General features: G+C 51.2%; 1 protein-coding gene across 1 annotated transcript in view; it reads left to right on the top strand.

Moving 5' to 3' along the window:
• Nucleotides 1-9,456: 9,456 nt before the first annotated feature.
• FOXC1 (forkhead box C1) overlaps nucleotides 9,457-14,058 on the top strand; it is a 31,355-nt gene continuing 26,753 nt past the window's right edge. Inside the window, exon 1 of the mRNA XM_069853593.1 lies at nucleotides 9,457-11,320. Coding sequence (XP_069709694.1) covers nucleotides 9,503-11,191 — 1,689 coding nt within the window. The 5' untranslated portion in view covers nucleotides 9,457-9,502 and the 3' untranslated portion in view covers nucleotides 11,192-11,320. The remainder of the gene's footprint in view (nucleotides 11,321-14,058) is intronic.

Here is a 14,058-nt window from a genome sequence, read left to right as displayed (position 1 = left end):
TGCAGGTCAGCAAGAAAACTCCATGTCATCGTTTTCTTCAAAGGCTGCTGCCATTCCCCTAAATTTAGAAGAAAGAGGGACACAATTCCGTCTGTGCAAACATGTGATGAACACCACTGAATGCAGCACCTGTGTTCACCTCTTCAGAGAGTGATCGCTTTAATCCAGTGGTTACTGTAAACCCTTCTCTTCCAAAGGAAATTATCTATTTTACACAGTCCAATGGGATACAGATGAATCCTTGAAGAGCCCTCAAAATAATCATGCTTATTCATTATTAGCATATCCGCTTGAGATCCCAGGCACAGTTAGGATCTGGACAGTGAACAAATGTAGAACAGGAGGCAATCCCTACCCTGCTGAGATTACAATCTCAAAAGTCATAGGGGAAAAGAGAAAAACAACACAATCCAACCAAACAATGAAATACACAAACAGGCTCAGCAAATGTTGAAAGCTAGAGGTGTGGTGGAGGGCTCACATTCCTTCCCTTATTCAGTGTGGAGATGCAAGACAAGCCCAGCCTCCTGAGGGAAATAGATGCACGGAAAGCTCTTCCCATGGCCCAGGGAAGTCATCCCTTTCCACTGCAACCTCCTTTCACAGAGCTTCCTCTTAACCAGAAGAGTTGTTTCGATTGTAACTGTGCCATGGTGAGAACTAAAGACAGCGCAGGTAGTTGTAAGCTTGATATCGTTTGCTCCTTCTTCACTCAGCACTCTTGGCAAGTTCACCTCAGGGCTTTAAAAATGACCAGTGTTTGAAAGTCTGCACTTTTTTAGAACTTGTAATTTAGACCTTCAAGCTCAAGGCCTGAACAACAAAGAGAGAGGGGACGGCATAAAGAGCTATGTGACTACTGCCAAAGCATGTCACCTTAAGTCACTCCATCCAAAAACCATGAGACTCTGGCCACAAGTGAGACCCGTAAAATAGAGAAATATGTGGTGCAGAGCTGATAAGGACCTTCCTTTCAAATTTATCCCAAAGCCCAAGACATTATCTACTGAATCAGCCCCTGTGGGTACATAGACGCCACTCTGCCTGCTTTTTAGATCCCATTGGGATTTAGGCTGAAAAGAGGTGCCAAGATGCTGTGACTCAGGCGGTTGCAGGCATGCCCAGCAGAAGAGCTACTGGTGCCCAAGGAACATGCAGGTAAAAGGCAGAGACACCAACAAAGGCTGGATGTCTTCGAGGTTACATGGTTGCTCAGCCTCGGGCAAAGGAGCATTGTTGTGATTTTTAGGCTACGCAGTCCAAACTCCACTTATGCCCTATGGCAAATGTCTAAGTCTCCCTCTGAAGCTGGCCCTTATAAAAGCCATTCACATTTCCTTCTCACTGTTCTCTCCACTTAAGTTAAGGGCACCTAATCAGGAAATCTACCTAATTGGAATATCTCTTTTAAAAATCAGGGATGCTAACTAACAATGACTGCATCTTGATCGGGATGTTAATATCACTTAATTGGGATGCCTTCAGGTATCTTAGTGGTTTGGGTGTTTTATGTCTCAAGCTCAAGCTAGTCTTGTCTGTCTGCTCCTCATAAAACAGCTTTCAGTTCCTCCTTAGTAATGATATAGGCAAACGATGATGTAAGTTACTTCAACATTTTTTGCTTCTGGCTGTTAGTTGGTGTGGGAGGGGCAAATTACCTGTTTCTGTGGGTGTTCTTGCCACAGGGACGGTTACAGTAGCTTCAATCTCCATCCCATGCAAACCCTTCTTCTGCCTCTATGGGCCTCCCCATCATGCAGAGAGCACGCTCCAGGAGGCTTCAGCGCTCTCCAGAAGGAGTCAGTGAATAGGGAAATGCTGTTTTCTACCATCTTGCCAGCCTGTTTAACCTGGAGGGAGGCTACCAACCAAAGTGTCCTACCACAACTGATCTGTTTGTAGCTTAATATTTCAGTGTCTGCAGCATTCCCTACTCTGACAGCAAAATTGTGTATTGAAAGAAACCTATATATCTGCCTATTCATCTGCCCAACCACACTTATACCCCACAGTTACATGCATGCAATTAATTTAAATGTAAGTCTCAGCAAAGAATATCTGGCTTTACAAATTAAATATAAAAATTAATTTTAAAAAAATAATCCCACAGGTGTCTTTTCCTTCATTCTATGCCACCTTAAAAGACCTGTAGTTGTATTTATTAATTAATCTAAATTGATCACATATATATCAATTGATCTAAGTTGATCATACAGCACTGGACAGAGGCTTGAAATCTCTTCTGCTTTGCGAAGTAGAGGAATTGACCTTGTCTAGCTTGGCTGGTGCCATACTCACACATAAACATTAGCCATGTTCCCATCACAGTTGGCCAGCTGGTCTCACTGGGACAGGAATCAGGGCGTGAGCTGTGCCGTGGGGCAAGCGGTGTGCCAAAGGCACACACCCAACACTCACCGGTCGACCAAAGGGGGCTAACGCCACCTGAATAAAAAAGAATGACCAAAAGCTTCGCTTCTGTTTGGTTTTCAGGAACAAGGAACTCTGTTTGGAGGGACGTTGATAAACGTACCACCAGAGCTCTTTTCTGCTTCAGTGCAAATTTTCTATTTCAAATCACGCCTGCCAGCCTGTTTATAGATTTGCAGAAATGGTACTGCACGTGGTCTTGGGGAGGCAGGAGAAAGAATTGCAAAGTGCAGAGATAACATACTCAGGAACTGAATGATGACTTTTACCTTTCAACAGCACAGTGCTCGGTTTTGAGGACAGAGCCCTACTAGAAAGAGGGGTTTGCCTGGGGTCACAGCCCATGGGACTCCTGCAGCTGCAAGTTCCATGTGTTTGTTGCACAGGGTGCACTTGAAAATCCATCTCTTATGTTAATTCCCTGTGTTTTATGGAAAACAACAGACACGTCTTAAGAGCTCCACTTTTTAAACTATTCTTTCACCTGTCTTTATTATACTTTTTGTGGAGTGAGACGTTGTTTTCTGTATGTAAACAACTATAATGGGTTACTTGCAGCAGCACGCAAATAACTGTGCAGAGAGTACTTGTGGCTTCATAAAAGTGCGTATGCAGATATCTAAGTTTCACGACTTGTATTACCATAGCTTGTAGGAGCCTTACAGAAGGCTAGTTCTTTGCTGTGATCGTGCTTAATACCCATAAACACCTTGTAAAACTCTGAAAAGCATGCATGCATCTAGCTATGCATATCATTTGTGTGCGTGTGTGTATTTACATGTATCTGTAACCATACAGCCATCCGAAAGCATCTGCCTCTGGATTTACCAGGCAGTTTCTAGAATCATAGAACAGTTTGGGTGGGAACAGACCTTAAAGATCATCTAGTTCCAACCCCCCCTGCCACGGGCAGGGACATCCCACTAGATCAGGCTGGCCCAGGCTCCCCTCTGAAGCTGTTTTTCCGAGATTGAACACATCAATAATTAGACAGCAAGGGGAAGGTTAAAAAACAGAAGTACTTTCCCTGGAAACCCACGTTTTTTCTTTTTTTCATCCGCAAGTTTTATTGGCAACCCTGGCAGCCAATAAAGACATTCCTTGGCAGAGCGAAGGAAATAATAGCCTGGCCGGAGCCGGCGCTGCTCCAGCGCTCACCCCCAACGAGGAGCCGCAAAACGGTGTCCGAAAGGCGGCGGGAAGGGTTCGGGTGGGTTTATTTTTTTCAAATCCCTTTTTCCCCCGTCCCCGCCGGCAGGGTGCGGGGAGGCGGCAGCGGCGCGGGGGGGGCGGGAGGGGGCGCCCGCGGGCCGCGCAGCGCCCCGACGCCGCGCAGGTGGCCGCGGGTGCGGAGCGGAGCGGAGCCTCCCCAACCCCGGCCCCGGGGAAGCTGCGGGGCGGATTTCTGCGCCTGCCCCGCTCAGGTTTGAGGGACGAGCGCTGCCTCCTCGCTCGGCTCTTTGCGGAGTGACGAGGGGCTTTCGAGTTTCCCCCACCCCTCCCCAAGCACCGCCCCATCGAGGCTCTCAGCGGGGCTGCGATCCCCCCCTCCAGCCTCCCTCCGCACCCCCAGCTCTGCCGCACGCCCTCCCGAAGAAGCTCGCAGCCCTCGAAAACGAGTCCGCAAAAGACGGGGAATAATATATTTATCTCTGATCTCTATCTGCTGCCTAATGACTTGCCAAGTACTTATCACTTCCCAGACTAGGAACTGTCGCTTCATTCTAATGTAAATAAACCCTTTATACAAATAAGTCTCTCTCTCCTCCCGTCTGCTAAGGCAATAGGTGGAGATGGAGCACGACAGGGCTGCGAAGGTTCATGCTCCCAGCTTCGTTACTCTGCGTGTGTTTTCATTTATATGATTCCAGAGAATCCAATGGATTCAGCACCCCTCCGCCCTCTCTGCCCCTCCCAGAGAAAGGAAGGAAATAAGGGAGGAAAAGGAACACAAAAGGGACAAGGGACCTTGGAAAGTAAAAGAGAAAAAAAAAAAAATCCATGTCTGGCTATCTTCTTGTCGTTTTCGGAGTGAGTTTTTAACACCCCGAGTCCCCCAGATGTTAGTATTTCACTGTGAGATGCCAGGGCTAGAGAACCTACCAAATTAAAGGTTTCTGTCGCACTTGCGGTCCCCTCGCCTCACACGGGGTGTGTGATAGTGCTCTACCTGAATAGCACAAACAACACAAGCAGTTTCCCACAGCCTAGTTGCTTTGTTTTGTTTGTTTGGTTTTTTTTTTCTCATTCCTAGTGCCGCGACATCTCTGGGACGCAACCTATGTCACAGAGACGAATTATACGTGTGACCGCGATAATTATCGTGGGAAGATGAAACGCGCGGGTTCCGACTTCTTTATGGTCTCAATTCTCCCTGTAGACTAAATGTAAAATTCGCTTTTAGATACAGAACGTGAAATTGAGGTATTTCTCTTGTGAATTGCACGAAGCCGATGACCGCTGCCGTATTTGCTGCAAAGGATCATTTATTTCTCATTCAAGAACGAGAGCCTAAAAGATGCCAGAGGGAACGGAGCGCTCATTTTCGTATTAAGTTGTGTTATTTATGTCTTAAGATAAAAGACGCCCTGGATTGGAAAACCGCCTCGGATTATTTATGGAATTGTTAACCCACGTTAATAAAACAACAATCACCCCTGTTTGCTTAACCGCGCAAACAGATTGAGATTTAGGGCTCGGCTTAATTGCATGGGCTGAGGTGGCAGAGGTGCTGGCTGCAGGAGCGGGTGGGGGCAGAGGGACAGGGGCGCGGCTGTCACCTACATCCAGCGGCTATAAGCACAGAGGGGACTTTGGGCACAACAGATTTTTTTACCGGTGAAGCCCAGATTTGATACGATCGCTTCCCTCCCTGCCCCCCGAAAGGATGTCAGCGGTTTTCTCCTGCGGTGTCGCCCGCTGTTTAAGGAACATGGAAAGCTGCATCCTGAGATGCAAAGAGCCGGGCTGGGTGGCTGGTTTCGGAGTTACAGGGATACTGCTGTGATGTTGGAGCCAAAAGAAAGAGAGAGAAGCGAAGCTCTGACTCCGTCTAAACACAAACAGCCCGGGGCTGGAAAGCAGTTCACCTCCAGGTCTTTGAGAGGAGAGGACAACCCACAGCGAATCGTTTGGGTCCACCTGGGCTTTTTTTCCTAGGTCAAATGGTAGCCCCTCCGCCTACAGCTCCCATGTCGTCTTTCTTTCTGACATCTCCGTAAATAAGGTTGCAGATGACCACACACGCGAAACCTCGGAGGGTTTCGAGAGCCGCGCTTCTCCCCTAGCCCGGGGTTCCCGTCGGGGCTGCCCGTCGGGGCTCCCGGCCCGGGGCTCCCGTCCCGCCGCTCCCGTCCCGCCGCTCTCGGCCCGGCTTCGGGAAGGAGGAGGCGGCATTGGCCGTGCCCGCTGCCCGGGGGTCTGTGCGGGAGGGAAGGGGACACGGTGGCCACGGCTGCTGCCGTCCTGCTTCGTTTCTACTGCGCCTCGAACGTGCTTGTCCCGTCCGGAGGCCACGCTGGATAACAGGGCAAAAGCCGCTCCAAGCTCTCCTTCTGGGTGGTATCCAAACACACCAAGGGGGGAATCTGGTCTTTCTGCCTCCCTAAAACCGGTTGTTTCCCCCCAACACTAGCACTCACGCGTCCACACCCCCCAAATCTCCCTGTGAGCCTTCACAATGGTGACTCTTGTGCCTCGACCGCAGAAACCAGAGTCCTGCTGGTTCGAGGTATGTAACTTAACACACGTTAGTTGCGTCAGTTCGCAATTATAGCATCAGAGAGGCTGTTGCAAAATATATTCGATGCAAAATACAGGGGATTAATGCCCCCCCCCGCCCCTTCCCCGTGCTGAAACTTCTCGGTGTTACCTCAGCCTCCGCCTGAGAAACAGCTTCGCTACCGTAAACACTGTGCAGGAAAAATGAAAATGTCAGTAAAGGGTCCGGGTCTCGGGGCAGCGAGTTGCGGCCGCTCAGGGGAGCGAGCGGGAAGCCCATGGAAATTGTTTTTAACGTCAGGTAACACCGTGGGAAAACCGGATGACCTGGGCTGCATTGAAACGTGCTAAAATGGCCTTTTTTCCCTTGGTTTTGTTTTATTTTTTTTTCCAGCAAAGCAAGTAAGAGGGGTTTTTTAAAATATAAAGTGTTGGAATTTACATCTAGTCCAGCGCTTGCACATTTATTAATTCTGCCGTGGTGGGAGGAAGGGGGAAAACGTGTAATTAGGCAGGAGCAGGTGAAAGATTCCAGACGATGAAATACAACAGGCTAAACGGCATAATGTATTCACCATTAAAGGACTGACATTTATTACCAAAAGGAGACCCGTTATGTTTGAATATGAAAAGGAGCAGATATTAGGCTATATAAATTACCTCCTTCGCATTACCTGCATCTCATTTAAAACGCATTTTTTTTTTAATAACCAGCGGATTGGTGTTTCAGTGGAAAAGCGAGACTTGCTAAAATACCACCGAGAGAGTGATGCGCTTTTAACACGCTCGAAAGACTCGATCCCCAAAAGCAATCGATCACAGTAAAAAGTGTGGAAAGAGGATTTGAAATCCGTGAAGCCAAAAGGATCTTTTGACGTATTTGTGGTGTCACAAGATTAGGGTGGGTAATTCATCTCACAGACACACATACACACGTCTTTCCCATACAAATTCCACCCCTTAAAAGAGTTTTCAGCCTGTTTCTTTCAATTGATCTATTATTAATGCTAATAAAGCTTCAGAGGTAGAGGCTACGAAGGGAATGAAGAGCACTGGGTGCTATTTCGAATATATGAAGAACTATTAAAATATACTACTGTGCAAATATATATACGAATCTCCCCGTGCTTAAAGTACAAAAAGAAAATCTTATTTCTTAAAATATAACAGCAAATTAAAAGGAAGATCTAAAAAAACCCAAATAACCAATCCCTCACTCTCTGCCGCCCTTGAGCTCCCGCTAAAGGGTTATTCTGATTTTCTTCTTCCACCCCCACGCCCCCCCCAGATATTCTTTCAGATGTTTAGACGAAGACAACAACAACGCAAATCAAAGCATCGTAGCAGAACCAACCGAGCAGTTTAAGGAACATTGATTTTATTGTACTTTTTAAAATATATCCTTTTATTTATTTTTCTTTTTTTTTTTTGTCCTTCCGACACACCTGATATATCACGGAGTCCACTCTGAAGCAGGTCAGGAGCAAAAGTGTGCCCCTCTCCGCCTCGAGTAAATAAATAAATAAATCAAGGACCCAGTTTCTGTGTCACAGAAGTTCTGCAAAGATTACCTGAACGAGTGAGCTAAACACCCCGTACAAAGAAAGGCGCCCGTGTTTATAAACAGCAGAGGCTTTGCAGGCGGGAGAGAGGAGAAGCCCTTGGTGGCAGCTTAAGAGAGAAAAGGAGCTTTGGAGGGCTCGTCAAACCCTTGTCAAGCGGAGGAATGCGATCTCCTCACAAGCGTTTGGCCAGGCGGGCGGGCAGCTGGCTGCAAGCGGGGTGGTTCTGCGGGGGACAGGGGCATCATCCCACCCCGCATCCCACCCCCCGCATCCCCCCCGTCCCCGCGGGCGCAGGGGGTGGAAGGGAGCGGGGCGGGGGTCAGGGAGCGAGCCGGCACTCCGGCGTGGAGCCTGCCCGGCGGCTCGGGAGGGGAAGGAGGAAAGAGCCTTGTTGGTCTATGGGGGAGACAACAGACCAACAGGGAAAAATAAGAGGGGAGGGAGCGGGGAGCGGGGCAAAACCGGGGGAGAGACACGCGTGGCGAGGCGCAGGGTGTGCGCGTGACAGGGAAGAGCTCCGGGAGAGCATATTGTATCTATACATACCTGTACATACTTATATATCTATACATATCTATACATACCTATACATATCTATACATATCTATATATATCTCTATACATATCTATAGCGCCTAAGGACACGGGTGGGCGGGCAGAGCACGCGGCTCTAGCGCAGGTCTGCGCGGAAAAAATCCGCAGGCGCGGAGGGGTGGGGGTCCCCGGGACTCCGCGCTGCTCAAAGCGTCCCGCCGTGTGCCGGCGAGCGTGTGTGGCCGGTCCCAGAGAGCTGCAGCTCCCAGGGCTGCTGCTGTGGGGATTTTTTTTTCCCCCTTCTTTTTTACTGTTTTTTTTTTTTTTTTGCTCGCTCCTTTTTTTTTCCCTCCTCATTCAGAGCCCCGGGTGTCTCCCGAATCTCATTGGCCGCCCCGGCTCGGCGGGGCGGAGCTGGGCCGCCTGCAAAAGGAGGAAAAGAAAAAAAAAAAAAAGAGAGAGAGAGGAAAAAAAAAAGGAGACCGAGAGAGGAGAGGGAGGGAAAAAAAAAAGGAGAAAACTCTAAGTGCGTAAAAAAGTTCTCGCCGTGGTGACGGATGCTCAAAAGTTCAGGAGTTTTTCCGATGCTTCCCAAAGCAGCCTGCGACCGAAAAAGAGACTGAAAAAAAGCGAGAGGGAGAGAGAGAGGGAGACTTTGCACTAGGAGACCGGGAAGGTGGATTTTTTTCTTCTTCTGCTAGCTTAAAAAAGCCAACAAAACACATCCCTCTACTTTTGTCCCTCCTTTGCAGACAACTTGTTGCAGATCCCCGTGGAACAAGGAACTGGGAGCGTGGGAGCCTCTTTGCAAAGGTTTTATTTTCTTAATACTCTTTCTGCGTTTGGAAGTTGCTTTCTCCGCTGCGATTACTTTTTTTTTTTCCCTTCCTCCGTTTCTCTTTTTAAAAACATTTTTCCCCTTTTCATCCCCCTTCTCTTTTTTTTTTCCCCTCTTTTTTGATTTCTTTTTTTTTTTTTTCCCTCCGCGTGGAGTGCGGCAGCCTGCCGGTGGGCTTTCCTGGGTCGAAGAAGAGGAGACTTTTCGGCTCTGCCGTCGTTATTCTTCCTCCCCTTTTTTTTTTTTTTTTTTTAAATTTTTTTCCGCTCTCCGCCGGGGGGTTGGGGTTGGGGGGGGGGGGTGTTTGCCCGGCCGCCCCGGTCCAGCTCGGTGCTCGGAGCGGCGGAGGGGTGGAGGGGGAAGGGACGCGCTGTTTGGTCCGGCGGGGAGGGTGGGGGAAAGCTGCCGGGAGGACATGCAGGCTCGCTACTCCGTGTCCAGCCCCAACTCCCTGGGAGTGGTGCCGTACCTCGGCGGAGAGCAGAGCTACTACCGCGCCGCGGCGGCGGCGGCCGGCGGGGGCTACGCGGCCATGCCGGCCCCGATGAGCATGTACTCCCACCCGGCCCACGAGCAGTACCCGGCCGGCATGGCCCGAGCCTACGGGCCCTACACGCCGCCGCCGCAGCCCAAGGATATGGTGAAGCCGCCCTACAGCTACATCGCCCTCATCACCATGGCCATCCAGAACGCGCCCGATAAGAAGATCACCTTGAACGGGATCTACCAGTTCATCATGGAGAGGTTCCCCTTCTACCGGGACAACAAGCAGGGCTGGCAGAACAGCATCCGCCACAACCTGTCCCTCAACGAGTGCTTCGTCAAGGTGCCCCGCGACGACAAGAAGCCCGGCAAGGGCAGCTACTGGACCCTCGACCCCGACTCCTACAACATGTTCGAGAACGGCAGCTTCCTCCGCCGCCGCCGCCGCTTCAAGAAGAAGGACGCGGTCAAGGACAAGGAGGAGAAGGACCGCCTGCACCTCAAGGACCATGCCCCGCCGCGCCCGCCGCCGCCCGCGGAGCCCGAGGGCGGCCCCGCCGGGGGCAGCGCCGCTCCGCCGCCGCCTCCGCCCGTGCGCATCCAGGACATCAAGACGGAGAACGGCACGGCCTCGCCGCCGCAGCCCGTGTCCCCCCCCGGCGCCGCGCCGCCGCTCGGCGCCGTGCCCAAGATCGAGAGCCCCGACAGCAGCAGCAGCCTCTCCAGCGGCGGCAGCCCCCGCAGCGCCCTCCCCTCCGGCCGCTCCCTCGGCCTGGAGGCTCCCGAGCCGCCGCCTCCCCCGCCGCCGCCGCCGCCGCCGCCCCCGCCGCAGCCGCACCACCACGGGCCGGGCTTCAGCGTGGACAACATCATGACCTCGCTGCGGGGCTCGCCGCAGGCCGCCGCCGCAGAGCTGGGCGCGGGGCTGCTGTCCCCCCCCGCGGCCGCGCCGCGCACGGGCATCCCGCCCGCGCTCTCGCTCGGCGGCTACTCGCCGGGACACAGCTCCGTGTACGGTTCCCCCTGCGGCCAAGCGGCCGCGGGCTCCTCCGCCGCCGGCACCTACCACTGCAACATGCAGGCGATGAGCCTCTACGCGGCGGCGGGCGGCGAGCGCCCGGGCCACCTGCCCGCGGCCGCCAGCCCCGCCGAGGAGCCGCTGCCCGAGTACGCGATGCCCGCGGGCGGCGGCGGCGGCGGCGGCGCGGGGGGCGGCGGGGCGCTGGGGCACGGCGGGCTGGGCGGCGCGGCGGGCGGCCACCAGGAGGGGCACCACCCGCACCAGGGCCGCCTGGCCTCCTGGTACCTCAACCAGGCGGCGGCGGCGGCGGCGGCGGCGGCAGCGGCGGCGGGGGAGCTGGGCCCGCTGGCGGGCGCGGCGGGCTACGCGGGGCCGCAACAGGGCTTCGCCGCCCCCAGGGAGGTGTTCGAGGCGCCGCGGCTCGGGCTCAGCGCCTCGCCCGGCGGCGGCGGCGGCGGAGGAGGAGGAGGAGGAGGAGGGGGCGGCGGGGCGGCGGGGGGCGGCGGAGCGGGGGGCAGCAGCTGTCAGATGGCGTTCCCGGGCAGCCAGCCGCTCTACCGCGCCTCCGGGGCTTTCGTCTACGACTGCGGCAAGTTCTGAGCGCCACCCGCCGCGGGGACACCGGCGGCCCCCGCCCCGGGCAGCGAGCGCCCGCGGAAAAGCTTTTGTACAGAGACAGCCCCAAAGCATGTCTTGGTTTGTTAAAGGACAGTGTTACTCCAATAACACGTAAGTTTTTTGGCTTTTTTTTTTTTAATTGCTTTGAGAAATACTTCCGCCCCCCCCACCCCGTTCCTCCATTCCTTGAGGATGCCCCGTTGTTAAAAGGGGGCGAAAAGTCCGGCGTAGAGTACCAGCTCCTTCCCCTCTCCCTTCCTCTTTTACAAGGACTTGTTTTAAAATGTAAATGGCGACATAGTAATTTATTTTTAATTTGTAGTTGGATGTTGCGGACCAAACACCAAAAGTGTTTCCCCCTTCCCTGAAAAAGTGACTTTAAAATTGACTGAAACGCTGATTTTTTTTCACTATATATAAAAAGGGAAACTGTATTAATCTTATTCTATCAATATTTTTCTTTTTTTTTGTTGAAAATATTCTGAAGGTATTGCATTGTTTGTTTATTAATAAATTACCGTTCAGTTGGAATGATCCTTCACACGTCTGTATATTTTAATATTTTCGTTTAGAGAGAGAGAGAGAAAGGGAAAAGGGATTTCATAACTAACTTTGTCGCTGGAACAGCTAGTTCCCCTCCGCACAAATTCCAAAGACCATTTAGGAACTGCCAGGTCGAAAAAATCCCTTTTCAGTCTCTTCTGCAATATGTTCCATTTAGTCAGCTCGCCTTATCCGCTAGGAAAAAAATACTTTCCCATGGCAGCTCTGAGTTGGCAAATAAACAAACACGTTTTCTTAGCAATTAATGGGCAAGACCTGGAAACATTTGACCGTACACAGTAGTGTGACAACACTACGGCTTTTTAAATAATATGCCCACTTAAGGATATATTAAGCGACAACTCCGAGGTAGAAGTACATGCACTAGATTACTGCCCTTGTGTAACTGTGTGTACATATATCTATATATCTCGAGCCATTGATCTCTGCGTGTGTGTTTAAAATGCGTTTATATGTAGGATTTACCTATGTATCTATATTTAAAGAAGGATTCCGTATTTATTTATAGCTTCATATACGCGTTGCATATGTTACTGAACTCCACAGTGTATATATAATAGATGACAGATATTCTGTAGAACGTGTATTCTTAAATGTAATGTAAGCGTATCAATCACCACTTCGTAGAATCGATAGCAACGTGTGCAATCACACCGTGAAGCCCCGTCTATAATACATAAAGTACTATTTTATTTCAGAAAAAAAAAAATAGATGGATTGAAGGGTGCCTGTGCAGCTCTGCTTTACTCCTGTCCTTTAGGGACATTACTGGTCTGTTAGAAGTGCCCAAATTGCTCGAAATGAAATTATTTTAGGAGGAGTTTGTGTGGGAGAAAATTTCTTACAGAGTTGTTTGAGTTGTAGTTTTGGGGTTTTTTGGTGCTTTTTTTTTTTTGTTACCTTCCCTTTCTACTTTTTCCTTAAATCGGAAAAAAAAAATTATCAGGGTAGTAGATGAGTGCTTCACAAACTGACGTCTTGTCAGATCAAGAATCTCACCTTCCGGACAATTTGCAATTAAGAACCTACGGGCAACGGGGATAACCTCCCCCCTCTGTAAATAACCACAGAAATGCAATAAATTCATTAACTTAAAAAAATCTGCCTTGTCAGTCAGACTTGGGAAGAAGATTATTTGATTACAGATATTTAAGGCCTAGAGTTGGCTTTCAAGATAATACAGTTTCCTATCAGCATCTCTTATCTAAAGGCAACACTTAGCAGTAATTGCTGTTGCATTGTTAAGGGTTACACTGTAAATAAATACAAAGGTATTTACAGTTACACCTTATTACCTCGCTTTTGAGCTGCTCTCCCCCTCCAAAGCAATAATCTAAATCCAGAAAACACCTTCAGCAGATCGAATGAAGGGGGTGGGGTGGTGGTGATCATTTTATAATGTTGGCTTTAAAATATGTGTACTGAAGCACCGCATGCTCTTCGCTTTTTCGTGTTAGTGCCTCTAAAGAGATTACGGGCCTCATTTATATTTATTCGTTTGCTAAGTTGCGTGAGAGAAACTCAAACGCTTCTTTTTGATAAAGCTGGAGGGAAGGACGAGCAGAGCCGGGCGCCCTCTCTGCGGGGACACGTTTTAAGCTCGGCTCCCCGTTTTTCACTAGTAAAGGGCAATAAAACGTTACCTATTCCCAGTCGGGCTCACCTTCTCCTCCCCCCCATACCTGTCTGGGTACTGGGGAGGGGGCAGCTGAGCTGGCGGGTCCCTCCTCCCGTCGCCTGGCGAGCGGGGCTGCCGAGCCGGGGGCGCAGCGGGGCTTTCGCCGCCCCCCGCCTCTGCTCCCCCTCCCCGGGAAGGGGAGCCCTGGCGGCTCCAGCCCCCTCTGCCCCCGGCACAGGGATTTGCCAGCAAGGGGGCCGCGTGCTAACGCCATTCCCTCCTCCCCATCGCCCGGGATTTAAAATAAAACTAAAAATTGGAGAAGGCAGAGGGTAGAGAGGCGATGGCATGTGCTGTTTGCCTGTTATTTTCGTTGCGATCAGGCGCCGGCTTTCCTGTATTTTGGGTTTCCTCATCGGTCTCCAGCGGTGGGGTGTTTGTGGCGGAAATAAATAGGAGGGAGAGCAGTTTGCTAGCTCGGTTGGTTTAATCACCCGTTGCATTTTCAGTGATGCTACTCGACTAGGGGAGCTGGGCTGGGGGGGCCTGGGGGGGAGCTGTGCGGAGCTTGGACAAGTGCCGTGTGTAATTAGTGCTAACGGCCCGAGGCGGCCCTGCTGCCCTCCGCGGCCGCGCAACTTGTGCTCTTCGTGGCCGCAGAAGGAGC

This window comes from Phaenicophaeus curvirostris, chromosome 3 (assembly GCF_032191515.1).
Source record: "Phaenicophaeus curvirostris isolate KB17595 chromosome 3, BPBGC_Pcur_1.0, whole genome shotgun sequence".
In the NCBI taxonomy this organism is placed as follows: Eukaryota; Metazoa; Chordata; class Aves; order Cuculiformes; family Cuculidae; genus Phaenicophaeus; species Phaenicophaeus curvirostris.
This window is presented reverse-complemented; position numbering and strand designations above follow the sequence as displayed.